This window comes from Salvia splendens, chromosome 21, assembly GCF_004379255.2.
Source record: "Salvia splendens isolate huo1 chromosome 21, SspV2, whole genome shotgun sequence".
Taxonomy (NCBI): Eukaryota; Viridiplantae; Streptophyta; class Magnoliopsida; order Lamiales; family Lamiaceae; genus Salvia; species Salvia splendens.
The window spans coordinates 26,621,786-26,644,948 of record NC_056052.1 but is presented as its reverse complement, the minus strand read 5'-3'; the positions used below and the strand labels follow the sequence as shown (position 1 = coordinate 26,644,948).

Genomic DNA, 23,163 nt, shown 5'->3' with positions numbered 1-23,163 from the left:
TTATTTGGAATTAATTCTAAAAATTAAAGCCTGCTAACAAACCTCTTGTTTTAAATTATTATGAACCGATTTTAAAGTAAAGTATACTTAAAGAGTCAAATCTTGTAGTAATATAAAAGTGTATGTGCATTTAACACTAGTCATCTTTTTATACAACCTTATAAATTCCAAATATTGTAGAGTTAAATAGATATAACTTCATTTAAGTACAATACAAATTGAATTAAATGAATATTATTTTACAAAGAAATCAATATAAATAGCAAGCATTTCAGCAAAAAAAAAAGTAAATTAATTTAGCAAATTACATATTTAATTGAAAAACAAATATCATTGTCCCTCACACTAGTCTCTATTTGCCAACAAAATATGTTCATGATCCACCATCTCAATGTCCCTCACATATCCACTCTTAAATACAACATGTCTAACATTTTATTAAAGCTCGTGTCGTTCCCAAAGCTCTCCACTATAGCCAATAGCTGCCATGGCCACAATCAGTATGTAGTGATGTCCTTCATAGGACTAATATCAACCCTCGGTGGACCCGAATGCCTCCTAGGGCCGGCGGGGGAATCCGAAAACGACAGCCGTTTCTTTGCAGAACCGACGGCTCCCTTCTCAGGCGTCCTGCCTATCTCCCCTCCAACCGGGCTAGCCACCCGCGACTTAGCTCTTGTCGACTCTGTTGAAGCCATGTAGCCACGAAGTGCAGCCTGGGAGCTCGTTATGCTTTCATCATCCCTCACGGACGAGCCAGCAATGCTGTGCCTCCGACATCTATCTGACCGAACACTTCTAATGCTCTTAGAGTCATCATCTGTACCATTAGTCCCCCATGGGCTTGCAGGCCTGAACTTCGAATGTGGTGTGATTTTCGAATTGGGAGTCGAAGGCGACTGCCGGCTGGGAGGCCGGCTTTGTTTCTGGGCAGCTGGAGACTGCATCTTCGGGTCTCCAGAGACGGACACTGAATGGCTTACGCTGCTTTTCATGGAGTTATGGTCACTGTTATGCTCTTTACTCGCTGCGTTCCCGTTTTCGTATGGACGAGTAGCCATCCATCGCTCTAACCAACTCCAACCCCAATGAGGATTACTTGGATCCATGAATGTTTGGTTTACACTGTTTGATGACGCCCTCCATGTTTGCTGCTACCGAAAACTTTGTGATTCTTCCTAATTGCATTGAAAAAATCGGGTTTTTTCTACTTTGGGTTGACTTTACACGATTTTACATATATGTAAAGTCGATCCAAAATAGAAAAGAATACAAAAAAATCGAGAGTATTACCTGATGCATATATGCATAAGCCAGGGCGCGCTCCCTTCTTATAGCAGCTTCGTACCGGTGGTGCAGATTGGCTTCGATCTGCTCTTTCGACTGCATACTATCATCCCAATCCTCTCCAATCTACACCACAAATGCATCAGTCAAAAGCTTCTAAAAAAATGTTAAAAGCATGAGTTTCTTCAGGAACACTATATGTATCCACACAACAGCAGTCTCCGAATTCCCCCATCTAATAACGTACGTAATAGAGCTTTGCGAGTGACGAAATGATTAACAAGAAACCACCAAAAACAGCAACGTGGATCATAAGAAACAGTTAACTTACCGATGCTCTCAACTTCTCAACCTCCCTTTTGTGTTTCTGCTGGATCTGATGCTGAATCGACAACTTCTCATCAGACTTTCTGCTTCTCCCTGCTCGAACCTCAGAATGCATACGACCTAGCATTTGCATATGTTTTAAGGCACTCGTTGTTTGGCGCTTCACTGATTGGCCTTCTATCAGTGACTTCAGCCTCGCGTGACCTCTCAAAGGCTTCAACGCTCTCCTCGCCTTAAACCAAACAAAGGATTATCACAAATCATCCAAGAATGGTAATAAGCTCGTACGAGTCAAGAATATTGATAAATCATGTACTCCATACCAAATGGCCGCGAAGGGCTGCTTGAATCTTGACAGCAGCTATCTCTTCCCTGGTTTTACCCGAGCCATGAGCTGCAGCTGTGAGCCGGACAACCTCTGCAGCAGCATGAGCAGCAGCAACAGCAGCCTCAGCAGCTGCTGCAGTTGCAATAGCGACAGAATAAGCATGCCTACTCTGTTCATTCTCGGCTTCCACCAGCTTCGCCTCCTCCACCGGAGATCGAGAAGCAGGAAGGACTGCTGCGTTTTCTGCATTGTATGAATCCAAATACAGCCCCTCTTTCCCCAAATCTCCCGATTTTCGATTCCTCTAATCACACAAACAAGAAAAAACATCTAATCTCCATAACCCCCAAAAACTGTGAAATTGTGAAAGATTATGAAAGAAAATTGGTACCTTTCTGCTACTCTGCCCTGATCCACAGCTCATTACTTTCTTCATTGTATGAAGCCATCCCATTTTTCTTCCCATTTTTTACTGAATGAAACAAATTAACCAATTTTACAAGTATTTAAGCACCAATTCCAGAAAATTTCCATGGCTTTGTCAAATAAATGCAACTTGTCTAAAACAAATATGACTAATTTCAGATAATGAACAGATCTGTGTTAACTATTGAGTCCCACACTTTCAAAGCAGCCATTTAATAAAGGGTTTTAGAAAAAGTTCAAACTTTCCCACCAAAAACTGCTCATAACATTTCAAAGGGAAAGAAAAATCAAATCAAGAGCCAAGAGGTATTTCATTAACATTCAAACAAGCTATTTGCCAGAAAATCAAAGCTGTAAAAAAAAAATTTAAAATTAAAAACAAAATGCGAATTATGCTCAAGTTCAATTAAACCCTCGGTTCAAAACTAGTACCTAATTTAGTCGGAAATATCGAATTTAAGCTCAATTTTCTTCATTTTCATTTTCTCTTCGCTTGTTTCAATTGTAGAATACGTGAACTGCTCCAACATAAATTTTAAAAAATGGCAGAAACTTGACGAAAACTGAAAATAGGAGTTTAAAAATTAACAAACCGTTATAGAAAAATCTGCTGTTTTGAATTTAAAGGGCAAATCGTGATTAGGCAAACATATAATCTCTTCTTCTTCGTCTTCTGCTACTGATTAATCGACACACAAGCCGTGAATCGGTCACCAAGGTGGCTTGAGCACTGACATATTTAAGCGGAGATGTATGTGTTTTTATGAGAGAGAGAGAGAGAGAATGAAATCTTATTCTGTTAATTAAGAAAGTGATGAAACGTATTAAGGAAATGCTGTTGAATGATAACGGACAAGGGTAATTTCGGAATTTGACATGCTAGGATGAAGAGCCTATAGCAAGTGGGCCAGCTGGGATGTGTGTGGGGCCCCTCAAATTCTGCTAATACTAATATTCTGAAATTTAAAAGTAAGTAGGAAAAATAATGTAATCTAGAGTTATTCTCAATTATCCAAGATGAAATTGTTAACAAATGTCAATACTAATATTCTTTTGGTTGGTCTCATATTATTAAAAGGCAGGTGATTAAATTTGAGAGATTTGGTAAATAATTACTTAAAATGAAATGTTTGGAATAAAATAAAGATTATTGTGTTATTTTAGTGGAATAAGGCAATCCTCCTAATACGTCGATATATACACACTTTAGCTATTTATTTTACATTTAGGTGGATTTGGAAAGATAGTAACGATTAGGGAACAAAATTACTTGAAATCTTTAAAATATACAACAAAGTTTATTTTTTTCCCCAATGAGGATAAATGTTTGGATAACCAAATCAAGTGATCGTTGAAATTAAAACACGTGATTGTAGCAATAGGTATATATGGTTAGAATATATGAGACAAATCATATTGTGATTATAAAATCAATAGTCATATTTCTTAAATTTTAATTAATTTGGTATCTAATAAATCTTTGCTGAAGAAAATATCTCATTAAATCTTTGCTGAAAATATACTGAGCCTTTATAATAGCGGTAGTCTATGGCATATAAACGATTTTTTTTTGTTAATATACATAAATACTTAGAGCATCTGTAACGCAAGGGGTCGGGCCGCATCTCGCGAGTCCCGGCCCGTCCCGAGCGTTGCACGGAGGAGAGTCACGGCCCAGGCCCGTCCCGGGGCCGCGTTCCCGGCCTGTCGCGCATCCCGCGTCTTGGCCTGGGACGGCGTTGCACGGTGACGGGCCGCAACTGTAGAGTCCCGGCCCAGCGTTACACGCTCCTCGGGCCGGGCCGCAACCATTTTTTTTTTAATTCAAAAATTTTTTCTATAAATACTACTCCATTTTCATACACATTCAACTTCATATTCAACTTCAAATCTCTTCCTAGAATTCGAAAAAATGCCTCCACGTCAAAGAATATTCGAAGATCAAATGTCTCGGTCGTTAGCAGAGGCGCTACCGGCAATCCAAGAAGAAATCAACAACAAAGTTGAACGCTACCAAGCTGTTATTCAAGCTTGGAACGAACAACAAACCCGGGTACCACGTACCCGGATGTATATTCACCGAGACCGTGAACAAGCTGCCTTGCGGCTTTTCACGGATTATTTCTCTAGAGATCCGCGATGGAGTGATCAGGTGTTCCGTCGCCGGTTCCGGATGCGGAGGCCGTTGTTCTTACGCATTGTCAACGCAGTTGTAGCTCGTGACCCGTATTTCTGCCAAACTACCGATGCTGTGGGCCGGGAAAGTATATCGACGTTGCAGATATGCACGTCTGCCATTCGTCAACTCGCTTACGGAACTACATCAGATATGTTCGATGAGTATCTCCATGTAAGCGAGCCTACTGGCCGGAAGTCCCTCGCTAGATTCTGTCGGGCAGTCGTCGAAGCATTCAAGGATACGTACTTGCGAAAGCCAACGACCGACGACGTTAGGAAGTTGGTCGACATGCACGAGGAGTGGCGTATCCAGGATTTTTAATTTGGGGGTGCAAAAATAATTACGATTTAAAATTTCAAAATGTGACCAATCTTTTTTTATTTTCCTTGTTATGCCTTTTCAATTATTTTTTTAAATAAAATCTTTGTCTTTATTTTTTTTAATCAAAAAATTTCATTTTAAATAAAAATAAACTATTTTATAGTACCACATAAATTATTCAATTGAAATACAAGTATCCATGTTTTGTTAATTAGCAATATACCATAGATATGAATATAATGAGGAAGTTAGTTTTATAAATATGGAGTATTTTATAATACTTATTTCAATTTAGTAGTAATTTATATTGAGTTGTTTTTAATTTACAAAAAATATACTTTGTATTAGTCATATAAGTATCTATTAACAAATAATTAATGAAAGTTAAATATGAAAGAATACATAATTAAATTAAAAAGGAGAAATTAGTGGTTAAACTAATAAACGTATTTGTTAAAAACAAAACAATTAATAAAACTTAAATATGAATTGAGAAAAAAATAAAATTGAATTAGATATGATATAGATTAATACAAAGTTAAGTTGGAGAAGAGAAAGTCTAATTAAAAGTTAAGAGTATAAAATGTGCTCAGTGAGTATTGAACTCGGGTCCCTAGCTTGGAGTGAGAGGCAACTTACCATTGGGCTACAAACAATTTTTGTGAATATTGTACTACATATAGTATTAATACACAAAATTTTGGGGGTACAGTTGTACCCCCTTGTTCCAATGTGTATACGCCAGTGTGCACGAGCGGGCACACGGCTTCCCGGGGATGCTTGGAAGCATCGACTGTATGCACTGGCAGTGGCAGAATTGTCCAACGGCTTGGAGAGGACAATACACTAGCGGGCACAAGGGCACACATCCCACGATTGTGTTGGAGGCCGTTGCCGATTGCAGATTGTGGATCTGGCATGCCTACTTTGGTGTCGCGGGGTCCAACAACGACCTCAATGTGTTGAACGAGTCTCCATTGTTCAACGACTTGTGTGCTGGGCGAGCACCGAACGTAGAGTTCACGGCCAACCACCGTCGGTATAGTATGGGGTACTATCTGGCAGACGGGATCTACCCTCGATGGCCAGTGTTCGTGAAGACTATCACAGCTCCGACAACCGATCGGAGGGCAATGTTTGCCCAAAGGCAAGAGGCGGCTCGGAAAGATGTCGAGCGTGCATTCAGAGTCCTCCAAGCGCGGTGGGCTATCGTGAAGGGAGCGGCCCGTGGTTGGCAGCGATCAAACATCGCCGACACAATGTATGCATGTATCATAATGCATAACATGATCGTTGAGGACGAGCAAGATAACGTCACTTTGTGGAGCGACGATCCGCTCGCCAGCACCGGGAGCAACTACGTTGTCACTGAGCCGCCCGTGCAGGGCCTTCCTCACGACATCCGCAATGTCATGGCCCGTTCAGCTGCGATGCGCCAAGAGGAACAACACACTCGCCTCCAAGCCGATCTAATCGAAGAAATTTGGACTCGCACCAATGTTTTCCAGAATTGACGTTATGTTTTTATGTATTTTATTTTCAGTTTTAAAATTTCTATGTTGTAATTTTGCAGTATTCGATGAAATTAAATTTTCTGTGTTATAAATTTCCAGCCTTTTTTATTTTACGAGTTAAATAGGTTGGAGTTGTGAATAGTGTCATTTATTAGTTGCGGCCCGGGCCGCAACCTGCAGGGTTACAGCAGTTGGGGCCTGGGCCGCAACTGTAGAGGAATGATGACGTGGAGGGACTTGGGGCCGAAAATGGGGACGGGGTTAATGATGCCCTTACTATACAAACATAGCATGTGACATATTGGGAAAAGCATTTGACTGAGTCAGTGACAAGGTACATAAATATTTTTTTATTGAACTTGTACATAAAAAATTAATAATAGGTATATTTAGTTTGGCAAACAATATGTAAGAAAGAATATTCTTGAATTATAATAAGGCATTATAATTTATAATGTCAGCACAATCTTGTCCACATCTATATTATGCAATTTTGTCATAATTCCTGTCAGTTTTTCCCATTATTTTTCTAAAAGTATCATCATTTTTTTGAAAAAACAACTCTTTTTGAAGCAACCACTAGCACAAAAGATAAGATGTAAAATGAAAATTACTCTACTTTTTAGACTAATCAAAACACACATGCACATACAGTGCATATCTAATGTATTTATTTACTTATTGAGGGAAAGAAAATAACACATATATAATTTTAAATAAAATATTTCAAGAGGGAATAATAAACAAGTAGTAACAAATAATTTTGTCACTATTGATATTTCAACTTACATTTTTCCACAAAGGGAAAAGCAAATTTGAATTTTGGGTTATTTTCAAAGTCCTCATCACCATCACCATCACCATCACCATCACCATATTAAAATACGTTAATGTGATGTTTTACTTTGACACACGTATGTGCATTATTTATTGATTAATTAATAATTGACCAAAATATATTGTAAATTAATCTCTTTGTTCAGGTGACTTCATTGAATTTTATGTGGCTTAGGGGTAATGTTATTGCGTGTAGAGGGTGTCAATTGCTGAAATAAATCTATAGTATTACCATTCAAACAATGAATATTTTATATAAAAAAATTAATATATTTTTGGATTTAAAATACATGAAAGATCATTTTATTCCTAATAAAGGTGGAGACTTGGTAGTTATTGGGATTTGTAGGTTTAATTATTTTGAATTATGACTTTGGTAGGAGAGGTGGACCGATTCCTAGGAGGCACAAACTCTCAAGTTGGAGATATTACGTTTTGACTTGTTTATGGAGTATTTAATTTGCTCACTTTTTCTAAAGTACAATAATAGATGTGGTAGCATTAGAAGTATTAGATCATTATTTTCACTTTTTTAATTTAGCTTACTTGTTATGTAGTATACTAAATAAGAGTAAGAGCATCATTTAATAATATAAAATTTTTTTTGGAATGACCTAGTGGTTGAGCTTACCTAGTTGAAGAAAAATATTACTATCATGAATTAGAGATTAAAAAAAATGGAACTGTTCGGAAATGTTAATATCTATCAATGAAAACATGTAAAAAAGGTGAAAAAAATAAAATATTATGCATTCCTCATTTACTCTACAATGACACCAACTTAAAATTTGAAGTCTTACCAACTAAATTGCGTTCCGTTGCTAAGATGAAAATGAGGTTGAGTTTTGATGAGGCCATGTTATTCTGTATTTCCATTGGCTTTTCAAATAATTGAAAAATCAACTTGTACTATATTTGGCCAAAAGACATAAAGGTTGTACAAAAGTTAACGCACTACTTCCATTATGCGACTTTAATTTAGTTTTGACTTTTAATGAATTTAGGCAAAAAATCAAAACATTATAGTATTATTATAAGAGGACTCACAACCGTGCTCTTGCCAACGAGCACGGTTCTGGGCCCGGTGCCACTATTCCTACCTGCTCTTAGGCAAGAGCACAACACCCACAATTGTGCTTTTCCGCAAGGACAAGCACAATTCATTTTAAATAAAAACATTTCCATAACATTAAAATTTATTAAAAAAACTAAAATAATATTACAAATTACAAATAAAATAAAAAAGACATAATTAAAATCCTAAAAAATAAAAATTACATAATTAAAATCCTAAAAAATAAAAATTACATAATTAAAATCCTAAAAAATAAAAATTACATAATTAAAAGCTAAAAATATCCCCGTGGAAGACTACTCATCCGGCGGCACTACCCCCAATTGTTTTTGGAGGCCCAATATCATGGCCTCGTGCGATCGAAGTTGCAAGGGGGGTCATAGTTGACCTATCGGCCATATTGAGTTGGGCCAAAAGGGTCCACAACGAAAGGGATCAGGGTCAGGAGCATCGCCGGATGGAGTCGCGGTGCGACGGAGGTTGGCCGCCGCCTTCTTCCTTCCTTGCGGTCGGCGTTGGGAATCGCTCGGGCCGGCGTCGGGGCTACCCAAGTTAGCTCCGGCGAGTTGGCTAACCACGTCTTTGGAGCCGGAGTCGGGTAGGGATACCGACCTTGATCGTTTGGAGAAGCCGCTAGAGGAGGGTGTTACGTCTCCCCTATACTTCGGATGCGACCGCGTCTCCTGCCAAATGTTGAGGTACTTGAACGCCTTGTAGTTCATTGATTGGTAGGTCGACATGGCGGAACTGATGATGTCGACCTCGCTCCGGCCGCTCCCTGCCGACCGCTCTTCCTGGAGGTAATACCCCTGGAACTTGTTAATTTCTTCGTTGGCTCGGTAGATGGCATTGCGCACCATACTCTCGTTGCGCTCGATTGTTCCCTCCGGCCGGTTTTCATTGTACCAGCGACAGATGCGCCACCAAAAGTGATCGTCGGATTGGTTCGTGCCAACCTCCGGATCTTCGGAGATTGATAAATACGCCTTGAACAATTTCTCCATCTCTGCTGGCGAGTACGGTATGCGGACACCGCGAGTAGGAGGAGTCGGAGTTTGGGAGGGGGCGGTCGACCTCGCTCTAGGCTCGGGTTTCCACCCGTATCGCCCTTCGGGGGCATCTTGGTCGCCGATTGGGTATGGCCGGTAGCCACCCGGAACGCCCGAACTTTGGGTTTGAGGAGGGGCCGAATATTCCGTTTTCGGACTAGGAAACGGTTGTGAACCGAACCAATCGGGGTTCCAACCGTGGGAGCCCGGAGGGTGATCGCCTTGGCCGGACATTAATATGTTGTATGTGTGGAAGAAATGGAGATGAGAGAATGTAGATGAGAATGGAAATGAGAGAATGTAGATGAGAATGGAAATGAGAGAATGTGGTGTGATTTTTTGGTGTGAAAGTGATGGTATTTATAGATGAAAATGTGTATTTTTTGGGGAAAAAAATAAAAAGTGGTAGAAAACGGTAAAAAAGGATATATTTTTTTTGAAAAGTGGAATTTTTTTATATTTTTAATCAGTTTTTTTAATTAAAAACTGATTTTTTAAAAAAAATTAAAGGCAACGGCTATGCTGTTGCCTAATCGCAGCACGCCACGTCATCTGCTCGTTGGCACGGACGTGCTCGATGCATCGAGCAGCGCCGTGCCAGCAGCAGACGAGGACCGACGGACGTCGTCCGTCCACCGTTGCAGATGCTCTAAGATTCATAATTGCGATCAGAAGTTTTGAACACGCACGTTTGCATTTTTAAACATTATCTTTAAGCAAAGATATAAAATTGTTGAATCGGAAAAACTAACACAAAACCACTTAAACTAGTAGTAATCAATACAATCATTCTGATTTAATTTGTTTGTCAGAGTAAGTTATTGTATTAAATTACACTTAGAGCCAAAAAACTAAAACTATACTTCCTTCGTCCTGTCATTGGACAATAATAGTGTTATTACAAAATAAATAAGAATAGTAAAATAAGAAAGAGATAAAAATGGAAAATAGCGCGAGATCCAAGATAACGGACGTAAATTGTAAATGACCTAACAAGCCTTGAGGCGTCCGGTTACAAAGCCCAAAATTGTCCATTAAGAGCATCCGCAGCGGTGGCGAAAGTCGCCACCGCCGTCCGCGCCGTTGGCAAGGCGAAGGACCGCCGCCGCTGCAGCCGCGCCGCTGGCACGGCGCTGCTCGATGTATCGAGCAAGTCCGTGCCAGCGGACGCACACGTGTCGCGCTCCCATTCGTCAACGGCATAGCCGTTGTGTTTAAACTTTTTTTTAAAAAAAAAATCGGGTTTTTATTAAAAAAATCGATAAAAAAAAAAATTTTCACTTCCCCAAAAAAATATATCCGTTTATAACCGTTTTTTACACCTTTTTCATTTTTTTTTTCATTTTTTTTACCCCAAAAATACACACTTTCATCTATAAATACCCCCAATTTCACCCCAAAAATTCACATCAAACTACACAACTCTCATCATCATTCTCCAATATCCATTCTCATCTCCATTCTCTCATATCCATTTTCATCTTCATTCTCTCATACCCTACAAGGCTACAACATCACTATGTCCGGCCAAGACGATAACCCTTCGGGCTCCCACGGTTGGAACCCCGAATGGTTCGGTTCACAACTGTTTCCTAGTCCGGAAACGGAATATTCGGCCCCTCCTCAAACCCAAGATTCGGCCGTTCCGGGTGGCTATCGTCCATACCCAATCGACGACCAAGGTGCCTCCGAAGGGCGCTACGGGTGGACACCGGAGCCTAGGCATCGCGCCCCTTCCCAAATGCCGATTCCTCCATCTCGCGCCGGTGTCCGCACACCGTACTCACCGGCGGAGATGGAAAGATTGTTCAAGGCGTACTTGAAAATCTCCGAAGATGCGGTGGTTGGAACGAACCAATCCGGCGATCACTTTTGGTGGCGCGTCTCTAGCCGGTACAATGCAAACCGGCCGCCCGGAACGATCGAGCGCAACGAGAGTATGGTGCGCAACTGCATCGGCCGAGTCAACGAAAAAATTGGCAAGTTCAACGGCTATTTCATCCAGGAGTCCCGGAATGCCGGGAGCGGCCGAAGCGGGGTCGACATCATCACCGCCGCGCTGAGCACCTACCAATCCATGAACGGTAAGTCGTTCAAATATCTTAACGTTTGGCAGGAGACGCGGACGCACCCGAAGTATAAGGGAGGCATAACATCCTCCTCTAGCGGCTCCTCCAAACGATCAAGGTCGGTAGCCCTATCCGACTCCGGCTCGGAAGAAGTGGCTAGCCAACTCGCCAGAGCTAACTTGGGTAGCCCCGACGCCGGACCGAGCGGTTCCCAACGCCGCCCCCAAGGAAGGAAGAAGGCGGCGGCCAACCGTCGTCGCGGCTCGACTCCTGAAGCCACTCCCGAAGCCGCTCCCGCTCCCTATGTGCCACCTCCACCCCCGAACAATTCGCTGTGGATGCTCTTAAGCCAACTCAATATGGCCGATAGGTCATCTATGACCCCCACGCAACTTGAAACACACGAGACCATGATAAAAGGTCTCCAAAAATAATTGGGGTTGATCCTGCCGGATGCGTAGTCTTATTAGGAGTTTAATTATGTAATTTTTAATTTTTAGGATTTTAATTATGTAATTTTTAATTTTTAGGATTTTAATTATGTAATTTTTCATTTTTAGGATTTTAATTATGTAATGTTTAATTTTATTTGTCATTTGTAATATTTATTGTGGTTTTTAAATGAATTTTAATATTTTGGAAATGTTATTGTTTAATTGAATTTTAAATTAATTGTGCTCGTCCTTGCGGAAGAGCACAGTTGTAGGTGTTGTGCTCTTGCCAGAGAGCAGGCATGAATAGTACCGCCCGGGCCCACAACCGTGCCACTGGCAAGAACACGGTTGTGGATGCTCTTAAACTCAAAAAATTTTCGTTAGCAAGAAAACTTTTCTGTGTCTGCCCCCGATTACACCCCCGTGTTAAAAGTGGGAACGACCCCTTTGCACTTATAAATTGCGACATTTTTAGTCATGAAATCGTCACTCTATCGACTTTGCCACCGGTCGAAAGAGCACAAATTGAAAAGGCTAGTACTGATGCCTCTTTCTGTGTTTTCTGTACAAGCTACAATAATTCATGAAACTATATTCCAAAACACATCATCAAATTTTTCAAGACAAACACAGTCACTTTATGAAGAAAACTGTCATTCAAACTGCAGTCAAAATAAATATCTACAAATACGAGTAAAAAAATTAGATTCTGTTTCTAGTTGGCATCAGAATCAAGAATCCCCAATCAGCACCATCTTTCAGAAGAGCATCTGTCATGATTCATGAGGCGATCCGAGCGCTCCCGTTTCACTAGCCTTGGCTCGTCCCGAGGATGCACGGCCGTTGTCAGATGGCATCTCCTTACTTTGATCCTCCTCTGCTGAAACGCAGCCATCGGCCGCCACTTCATTCACGGATGCTGATGATTCTGGCTTGTCGTTGCCGATGCAAGGCCGCGTTTGTTTCACTGGGGTTTGAGGTGTATCCGTTTTCGAGGACGGGGTTTTCCCTTTAACTTCCTCCAGCTTTCTTTGCTGATCGAACATCTCTTGGAGACGCTTCCCTTGTTCTTCGATTCGTATCTGCAGAGTTCTTTGAATCTGGAAGGATATGAATTTGACATTATGGTACCTTACATGACTACCGTCACCCTCACTAAATCAGACACTGGTTAACCGTTAACGTACCTCAAGTTGATCGTGTAGCTGCTTCTGAACTTCCATCTGCAGTCGGAGAGCTTCAGTTATGCCCACAGTTCTGCCATCAAAGTTAAATATGAGACATTGACCTTTAATTGCAAAAGTAGGGAGAGTAAGAGATAGAGAGAGACGCTTTCAAGTCGAGGGATGTCATATCGTTTGCAGTCTTCAACTTCTTTTCCGGATTTCCTGCCAATGAAAAGCATAACACAATCGATTATCCACGCTCCAAATATGACATTGCAATCAGATAATCACGATATTATTCAACACCGATGTCTTTATTTTAGTAAGTGCCAAGTGAAAACAAATAAATGGAATGGAAGTGAAAATAATCGAGCAAAATAAGAATGCATCGGTACATACCTTCTGGTGATTCCGGCTTATATCTTGCAGATCTGTATTTCTGAAATTCCAAAGCATAGTATAAGAATTTCCTTGCATCAGAAAAAACAGAATCTCGAAGAAAAGAACGTCTTCTCATACCTGTAAGTGGCTTTTCACATTATAGATAGTCAGGCCTTCGACATTCATGATCTTCAAAACACCTTTTGGTGTAGCTCCTGAAATTCAAGATTTTTTGGGAATTAAACCTGTTATTTACATCATTATCATATCATAAATTGAAAATATGTAAAAAAAACAGATGCTCACTGTCGCAACCACCGAGCTTATTCACGGCATCAACAAAAGCCTCATGAAGCTCCGGAGTCCAGCGCATCCGTGCTTTATTTGAGGGCGGAGTTGGAGAGCCTACTGCTGGAAAATCATTTGAACATGGCACAGGATTACGCTGCAGCTGCTGAGTTTGTAGTTGACGTGAAGATGCATTATGTGGCAGATCCGGCAGCTGGAGGTCATTTTTAAAGTAAATTATTATTTTGAAATATTAACAAGAATCGAGACCATTAACGCAATTGTGTAGCCATGTATGCATTAGACATGGCATAAGCCGCATAACCTAAACAAACATAATGCCGTTGTGCAAGAATTCAATAATGCCGTGGTGTGTTGGTTTCAGCAAGAATTATAATGTCCTTAGCTTTAGATGAAAACCTCAAAAACTAAGAGAAAAACTAATAAATGGTGAAAATAGATGAAAAACAAGTAGACACGGAAGAGCAAGGAAAAAATGAGACTATATTCAAGTTAACATCAGAAAGCATCAAACACCATTTACCTTTGCTATGCAATGGTATAGAGAAACAAACCTTAGCCACTGGTTCGGGAATATTTCCCTGAACAAGAAGATCGCTCCAGTTTGAATCGAGTGTCTCATCATCAACTGTAATCAACTGCTCGGCCCATTCCTGCCAATTAGTTTTCTTAGAATGGTCTTCTGCTACCATAGGATCTCTAGATGTGTCGATTCGGCCAACCTGGTCCGCCATTTTCAAGGGAGCGTCGAGAAAGTTCTCGATCTCATTCCAGGAAACATCATGGTTCTCCATTGCATAGTCTCCTAACTCTGTGGACTGCATAACCGAGTAAGGATGTTGATTTTCCATAAAAGAATCTCCACCTTTTGGCGACAACGAATACATTGTCGAACATATTGATCCACTTGTGTTGGGGGAGTAATGGATTCTAGTAGGGCATCCAGAATCAGAAGAAAAAACTTGAGGCGGATTTGGCAATCGGGGGAAATTTTCTTCTATAGGAGAAGGAAGAACGTGCAAAGATTTGACCATAGTTCCAGAAACGTCCATGTTCGCTGACTGTGTTTCACCATATGTCTTCTTAAACGATGCAGGGGCCATGCTCAATTTTCTCCATAAACAGGTAAGCACCGAAAGAAACCTAAAAAATCAAACTTGTCAATAATATAACAAAATGCCAAAAGAAACTACAATCATCACTTCCATTATAAATCTTTCACATACTTCTTTCATTGACACCCAATTTATAAACAAACTTCTAAGTGAGATATGTTGCGAAAAAAGTGCTATGTAACATTTATATAGAACTCGTTAGCGGACATAATAAGGGGAGAGGCTCTATGTAATCAATATACAAACACTTTCACTGCTTAAAACTAGAAACACTCGTGTCAGATAAGAACTTCAAGAACTCGGGTAAGCTATTTAGAGTTCTAGATGCGATGTAGAGCTAACGAAATCGATAAAATGGCATTAAAGTGAATGTATGTAATCAATCTACAAACACTTCCAATGCTTAAAACTAGTCAGATAAGAACTTCAAGAACTCGGGTAAGCTATTTAGACGTGATGTAGAGCTAAATGAAGTCGATAAAAATCGCACTAAAATGAAAGCCTACAAAATCCCACCCTAATTGAAACATGCCAAACCTTAACCATGAAAATCACATGTAACAACTCACTACTATCCTCATGTCTTTTCTATCATCAGTAAACCACCAAAATCAACCAACTATATAGCTTCTGAAATCCACAAGTAGATCTAAAACTATCAATTTCATCACACCAATTAGGGGAAACTTTCATAGTAGGACCAATTTATACAACAAATCCAACAAATTGATTGAGAAATCTAGCCACTTTTCCCCATACAGCAACAAAGATTCCATCTTTTGGGCAAACTGGAAAAGGGGGATTGTTTAAACACAACTAAAAAGAAATTCACATTCAATAGCAAAAAGGGGGCAACATAAAAAGAAGCAGATTTCTCACAATTATTGACAACCCAATTCAATTCAACAAAATCAGCAGCAACATATGCAATCAAACCGTGCAAAGAGACGATAAAGATTACAAGAAGATATGGAATTAAACGCGGGTAGAAAAACGGGGGTTGAATTCAAGGAAAATGAGAAAACGAACCTTTATTAGGAAGAATCTGATGGAATATCGGCTGCTGTGGCGGCTGACTAAATGAATCGTCAATAAATAAGAGAACAATTGGATTATAAATCAATTTAATTTTGCAGCGATAATCCAACGTTATAACTTGCCGATGTTGTAATCGACTTGCTGACTTTCCAATTGAAGCAAAGATGTACGAGTCTAAATTGTGTCAAATTAAATTGTTTTTATTATAGATATAGGAGTATATCATACCCATTATTTGGATTAGGGTTATTAGCTAATTTTCGATTTCTTGAGTTTAAATTCTGATTCTGCATATCAATTTTACAAAGTTTATTGATTTTGCATATCGATTTCAAAATCTTATAGTATAAAATCATAGTATATTATTGATTGATTTGTTTTCATTTTGCAATCAATCAAAATTTTGCACTCAATCAAAATTCTTACTCAGTATCACACGTTAAACAAAATAATGCTATTATATATACATTAATGACGGTGTATATTACTAAATTAAAGTAATTATATTTGTTGAATTATAATTTATGATAAGAAAAATGAGATAAAAAGGAAAAAAACAAAATTATTTAATTTAGTAATATGGCACTATTTCAATGCTAAAAATGATATCGTTGCTTGACTGTTGTAAAATAAGAATAAATGTTTGATAAATTTTAAAATCTATACAAATTTGGCGAATCAAATACCCCAATTAATTGTTTGTGATCTAGGCCGTTGATTTGCGGTGACTTGTTTGCTGTTGACTACTAAATCTACGGCTGGAAAGTGGGAAGCGGGGAGCTGGTTAGGTAATTATTGGTTTAATCAGTGATTATTGATTAATAAAACAGCATAAGTGGAGCTGACTTATGTGGGAATTCTTGTCCATTTGATCTGATTTATGTGTATATACATTTGTGTATATACATTTTCCCTCATACTAATATTTGGAGTAATAACTTCATTCGTTCGTGAAATGTTGTCCATTTTTTTTATTTTGATCCGTATGCGAAATGTTGTCCTTTTTTTTCATTTTTGGTAAACGGAGCCCTCTTTCCACTGACTAATTAAACTCATATTCTATTATAAAACTAATACTCCTACATAAATACTATAAATACCACATTTTCCACTAACTTTTTATACTCACTTTCTTCACATTTCTTAAAATCTATATCGAATCAAATGTGGACAACATTTTGCAGACTGATGGAGTAATTCACAATAGATGGATTTATTCTTATAGGTTCACAAGTGATTGGTATCACAATAAGCACTCCACATTCCCTTAAAATATAAACTATTAAAGGAGTACGAGTTTTAATACACAATTATTAAAGTTAAGAGATAAAAAATAAAGGTAATTTAAGTATTATTAACGGAGAATGAGTCACACATCATCAGAGTGGAAAATGTTTCATAAAATAGAAAGTACATAATTTAAGTGACGAACTAAATGGAAATAATTCATATTTTTAAGGGGCGGTGGAGTACTAAACAACCCTCGGAAAAAATCTTATGCCGAAAAGTTGCTTCACTTTGAAAGAGATGAGGTGAGTGTAGTTTTTTCTAAATTGTCAAATTATATTCAAAATATGGAATAGTTCCCAATCTGGGTTGAATTGGGCAAACAAACACCAAATGAAATGTGACTCTCATGCTGATTAGGATCATGTTAGCTAGCGCATGGCCTTACAACCCAAATTCTTCAAAAAGTTATCTAAAATGAGTTTAACTCAAGAAGGATTATTATAAGCAGCCATTCTTGAATGAGTAAAAAATGAAGTTCTATCTTCGTCGCCTTTTATCTCTGCAGAAATCACTTCCACAGCGACACCGGAAAGCCTTGATAGGATGGCCTTTGTCCGAAAAATCAATCCCATAATCCTGCATATTATCATGCAAGCCAAGCATCAACAATGGATTGAATCAATCAATGGTCGAGTCGAAACTTTGATAAGAGCATCTCCAACAAGGAAAGGGTAACTAAAAGAGGCATATCATCTATATACCTCTTCAAAAAGTGAAATATACATTTCCAAAAAGAAACATACTTCAAAGGAAAAGGTATATAGAAAGGTAAATAATTTTTTAAACATAAAATAATACTAGTACAAAGTGCATTAAAAAACATAAAGTGTGATACCTTCTCAAATACCTTCTCCCTTGGAGAATGGTTTTTAATGAAAAGGTAAAGATACCTCTTCATTGATGGAAATGTAAAGATACCTCTTCAAAATGGGAACAAGTTTATAACTTCTCAAATACCTTCTCAAATACCTCTCCCCTTGGAGAATGATTTTTCATGAAGAAAAGGTAAATATGGTAGTTATATAACTTTACCTCTCCCCTTAGAGATGCTCTAAGCGTATAAGCTAGGGAATCTTCAAACCAAGATCAAAGGTAAATGGTTGACTCCCGGTGTGTTATTCCACACTTTCATGTGGAACCGATACTAAGATTCTTAAGATAGGCCGGATGTCATGTCTTAATAACATGAGTTACAGTTTCAGGTTTGGCTCCTAACTCCATATTAAGTAGAACTCAAATCTACCATAACAAATATTCTCTCCGTTCACTATCAATAGTCTCTCTTTGTAATGGATAACATGATTTTTAATGCAAAATTGGTAATGTAAGAGAGAGTTTGTAATAGATAACATGATTTTTAATGCAAAATTGGCAATGTAAGATAGAGTTAGAGAGACTAAGTAGTAGTTTGGTTAGTGGATAATATGACTAATCTCTTTATCAAAAATGGAAAGAGATTAATTTTTGTGGACGAACCAAAATAGAAAAACATGACTATTGGTTGTGAACGAGTGAAAGATGTGTTATATGTCAGTAAAGGTGACATATAACACATCTTACTATGGATGTATGTGACTATGTGTTATTGAAGATGTGTTATATGTCAGTAAAGGTGTTCTAACTTGAAGGGTATGCCTTTTTTTACTTGCCATTAAGTGATAGAGATACTGTAACATAGATATTCATAGTGATGATATAACTATGTCAATCTGGGACAATGTGACCTTCTATATCAATTTACATTTATCAATATGTTGTTCATTAAGAAGACATCAACAGAAAAGGAAAAAATCTCAGGTCATGATTTACCATATCAGTGTTCCATCCATGGTGATCTAGAATGGATCAGTTTTGCTACATGAATCTACATGTTACTTAATCAAACAATTAGAGGAAAGGTAGGCTAACCGGTGATTGATAAACCTAGCAACATTTCCACAGTTTGTTGCATCCAAGCAGAGAGCCTCTTCATCCTTCAGATTCTCTTCCGTAGACCAATCTGCATCAAGTAGCACAGGATATACATGTTTTTTATTATCAGCAGCGCTTTGAGTGTTCCTCTCGTACAGCTCCATGTTGGTCAAAATCTCTCCAACATATTCCCCCTGTGGCAGCTCTTCGAGTGCTCGTACACCCCAGCCTTTTCCTTTACTTGTGACAAAGACCTAAAGATCAAAATATACAATAATCACTCTTATAAACAGGAAGCTAACCACTTCTTATTAAGGATTCCAACTTTAGAAAGAAAATCAACACTCAAAATGTGGCAAAAAAGTCTTCTCCAAATAGACTAACCTGCAGTTTCCTTGTTATACCTCTCTGAACAACTCTGTTCCCACAATTCATATCACATCCGCATTTCTTCCAACACTCTTTAATGAACTTCTTCAAGACGTGACCTTTGCACTTCCCAGGCAAGTCCGAATTCTTAGCCCTCTCTAAAGGGCAGTCATTACAGTAGACAGCATGCTTTTTATCCCTGGATTCCATAGGGATGCATTTCTTCAAAAAGTGTTCAGTCAGCAAGCCCTCTGTGGTGTAAGCGTATTCACCTCCAGTCGAACCAGCACACGCACAAGGTAAACGGGACGACAGACAGTTTCCTTTACAATCTGAACAGCAGTCTTCATCCGCAATACGAGCTAAAGATATATGCACATGTGCAGCTTCATAAGTCACATTTTCATTGAAATAGACAAAATCAGGCAGTTTCTCATTCCCAATTTCATCAAGGGAAATCTTCACTTTCTCAGTGCCTCTTGTTATGTCCTCAACAGTGCTGAATACCATCTTTTGCTCGCTTTTAACTGCAACAGTTGCCTCATTACACGAAGGATTAACTGTTACTGTAAGAGAATTAGAGAAACAACCATGATTTATAGGAAATAGAATTCTAAAACAGCGACAAAGCAAAAGACAGAAAGAAAAACTAGAGATACCTGAGCATATATTTGAAGAATGAGCTCCTTTTGGGGAGTGATCAACAGGCTTCCCTTCCCGTGGCACTGCCTGATTTCCATTATCACCTAAATCAAGATCGATCTCTTCTTTACAAACAATGCTCTTGCCCTTCCCTTTTGACAGCATCTTATCCTCACCATTTCCCCTATTCTGTTTCTTAAACGGGCGTTCCTCTTTTCTCTCACCATTCTGCCAAACAGAGCACCAGAACCAGAAAACGCAACCAAAAAAAATCAGATTCATCAAAGTTGCACTGCAACATGAAAAATGTAAGGTGATGACAGCAATATAAGTCATTCAAAACCTCATCATCTTCGCATTCAAAGATCGCATCAGCCAGCGTCCTGTAGTTATCCTCCTCGATAAGCTCCCATCTCTTTCCATACAACTTCAGAAGCCGTTTGAGGACTGGTTTCACTTTTTCTTCACCTATTCCTAATTTCTTCATTGCTTGGAAGGCTTTACCAATCTTCTCCCGTGTAGCCATTGTTTCTCCCACGCCCTAATGGTTTAGCACATTGCAACAAAATTATTCACTCCACATTAAACTTGAAATTTCGATAACATAGACATTAACACTCAGTAGAGCAAGATTTTCAGAAATGAACACCAACAATTAAGCGAAATAACAAACAAATTAACCAAATTCCCTTTGATTTCACAAAGATTAACAACTGAACAGAGCACCAACCAAAAACACAAGCAAATTGCATGGTTGAACAGTGGATACGGCAAGAATAAACACATTAAAAATCAGTAGAGCAAGATTTTCAGCAATGAACGACAACAATTACGCGAAATAACAAACAATTGAACCAAATTCCCTTTGATTTCACACGGATTAACATCGAAACAGATCATCAATTGAAACACACAGCAAATTGCATGGCTAGGCAGTGCGTACAGCACGAACATCTCAATTCTCAAGCACGCAGCAAAATGCATTGGTTGAACACAGCATGATCGTCTCAAATTCCAGAAAATCCCCAAACTAACGAAAAATAAAGCAAATCGATAAGTCTACTTCGACTAAACCTTTTGATCCAGACCTCAATGTGGAGAAACACGTCGATCATTTATCGAGAAAACCGAAAAACATTGTAACGATGATGAAAAAGCAACAATAGAATAAGGGCTAAACTAGCAAGCACATTATGGCGCAGGATTTTACCTAAAATGGTAAAATTCGGAGCTAGAAGCATAACCGGAAAAGGTAAACTTTTATTTTCTTTCCACACTAGCAAAAAAAAAAAAGCAAAGGCTTTTCAGCGTGTTCTCAATCAAAAATCATGAATAAAATAATCGCTCCATTGTATTTGTAACAGAGAGGGAGAGAGTGGCGGCGGCGGCGGCGGCAATGCATAGGATAGGAGGAAGGAGTCTGCAAATGCTAAATTCTATTGGACGTGGGGAGTGATTCAGTGTGCCTTACGACTGATTTGATTGGCGCGTGGACCTCGTTCATTGGTTGCTATCCCCAATTACAAGTACAACCTCATGCAATCAAATGCAACTCATTTTTCGTTTTGTTTATATACACAATATCCACCTTAATATCCTTTATTAAAAAAATTAATATGAAAAAAACAATAATTATAATATATACTTATAATTTAGCTTTAATAGTAGTATATTTTATCATTTTATTAATGTTTTATAAATCAAATTTATTGTAATATATTTAAATTATTATTATGCACCACTAAGCCTGTCAAAATGGATGTCAAAACCGAAAAGGTCGGATAATTGGATACCCGAAACCGATATTTTGGATATCGGATCGGATCAGGTAGTGAGAATTTTGGACTATCGGGTATACCCGAATTATCCGATTTGTTTTCTAAAATTATTAAATTATGTTTTATTATAATTAAATTAACTACATTTTAATTATTACTTAATAGTTAGCACATAAGATATGTAATTTAATTTTTTAATTATATTTTAATTTCATTAACATGTGATATTTTGAATTTTGAATATTTGATGATGTTATTGTTAGATCTTGATTCTCATGAATTTTTGAATTGTGATGTAAATAAGGGATGAATGTTTGAACTTATGAATTTTGATGATTATTGACTTATTGTGGATGGATAAAAGATGTTAATACAACTTATGAATTTTGTATTTTTCAAAGTTTGTAGTTATTTCAAGAAATTTGTATTCCTAAAAGTTTGTAGTTATTTTCTCTTGAATACTACTTCAGCTTTGTATTTAATTCTAATTAAATAATATTAAATAAATTCTAAAAGTTTATAGTTAATTTTAAAAAAAATAATGCTCATATCAGTTAGCCATAAATTTGATAGTAATATACATAAAGGGCATTTGGAAGCTTGATTTTTTTTTATTATTGCTTGTTGAGGGAGTATGATTCATGGGAATACGGTTGATTACCAGTTCTGAGTTGTGATATAGCATATATGCGCAGGAAACAAAACAAATGATACTAACAGAATAATGTTAAAAGCATAGGAGTATAAGTTTAGTAAATAAATTAGAAAGGGTGAAGTACAAATTCCAAGAAGCCTTGCCTTTCCTTGTAACCTGGTCTTCATAAAAACCTTGGATTGGAATGTGGAATATCATCAATTAGCAAATATTCCAGATTTAAAAACTGTTGTGCTTCATCCTCTTCATCACTCTCTTCAAGTATGGCCTTCAAATGCATGATCTTTCAATTTGAGCACTTGAAGATGGGGCAATAGCTTTCATATCTTCCCAAGGAAATCGCCAACCACTCAAGGTTAACTTTTTTTTAGTCTCCGTTAAATCCTCTAAATTCTGTCCCACATCGACTTGGTGAAGATCCCATCTAATCTATATAAGTGTGGATAACCCTCCCCCTTATGAGGCCTTTTAAGGGGTGAGTGGCCCATTTCTAATATGGTATCAGAGCGGGCCCAAGTCGATGATGGTTTTCTCTTTATCTCTTATCTACCTCACGAGTGGAAGACCGATGTCCTTTCCGGCCCACATCGATGATGGTTTCTCTTGCATTGTGAGTGGCCCATTTCTAATAGTCTCTTTGGAAAAACAGGATTGCAGATAATG

The 23,163-nt window shown here is 38.3% G+C and overlaps 3 protein-coding genes across 5 annotated transcripts; all 3 read right to left on the bottom strand.

Moving 5' to 3' along the window:
* Positions 1 to 269: 269 nt before the first annotated feature.
* LOC121784974 (protein IQ-DOMAIN 1-like) lies at positions 270 to 3,177 on the bottom strand. Its single transcript, XM_042183267.1, has 6 exons — positions 2,962 to 3,177; positions 2,334 to 2,414; positions 1,938 to 2,246; positions 1,619 to 1,846; positions 1,294 to 1,413; positions 270 to 1,151 (listed from the first exon to the last, which is right to left on the bottom strand). Exons 2-6 carry the CDS (start codon positions 2,406 to 2,408, stop codon positions 498 to 500), a joined length of 1,386 nt encoding a protein of 461 aa, XP_042039201.1. The 5' UTR covers positions 2,409 to 2,414; positions 2,962 to 3,177; the 3' UTR covers positions 270 to 497.
* Positions 3,178 to 12,418: 9,241 nt separating this feature from the next.
* LOC121783494 (protein PHOSPHATE STARVATION RESPONSE 1-like) lies at positions 12,419 to 16,042 on the bottom strand. 3 transcript variants are annotated; one of them, XM_042181585.1, is made up of 9 exons: positions 15,847 to 16,042; positions 14,425 to 14,845; positions 14,257 to 14,355; positions 13,700 to 13,895; positions 13,532 to 13,608; positions 13,412 to 13,451; positions 13,177 to 13,234; positions 13,034 to 13,103; positions 12,419 to 12,946 (listed from the first exon to the last, which is right to left on the bottom strand). In XM_042181585.1, the coding sequence occupies exons 2-9, from the start codon at positions 14,803 to 14,805 to the stop codon at positions 12,620 to 12,622; spliced, it is 1,248 nt and encodes a 415-aa protein (XP_042037519.1). In that variant the 5' UTR covers positions 14,806 to 14,845; positions 15,847 to 16,042; the 3' UTR covers positions 12,419 to 12,619. The 3 variants fall into 3 exon arrangements, with proteins under 3 accessions (XP_042037519.1, XP_042037517.1, XP_042037518.1); XM_042181583.1 differs by having other exon boundaries at positions 14,257 to 14,845; positions 15,847 to 16,041; XM_042181584.1 differs by lacking the exon at positions 15,847 to 16,042 and adding an exon at positions 15,697 to 15,821 and having other exon boundaries at positions 14,257 to 14,845.
* A 1,426-nt stretch (positions 16,043 to 17,468) lies between these two features.
* Positions 17,469 to 21,197, bottom strand: LOC121783947 (histone-lysine N-methyltransferase SUVR4-like). The gene is made up of 6 exons (XM_042182133.1): positions 21,156 to 21,197; positions 20,411 to 20,608; positions 20,085 to 20,295; positions 19,441 to 19,991; positions 19,054 to 19,310; positions 17,469 to 17,721 (listed from the first exon to the last, which is right to left on the bottom strand). Exons 1-6 carry the CDS (start codon positions 21,180 to 21,182, stop codon positions 17,571 to 17,573), a joined length of 1,395 nt encoding a protein of 464 aa, XP_042038067.1. The 5' UTR covers positions 21,183 to 21,197; the 3' UTR covers positions 17,469 to 17,570.
* Positions 21,198 to 23,163: the final 1,966 nt, after the last annotated feature.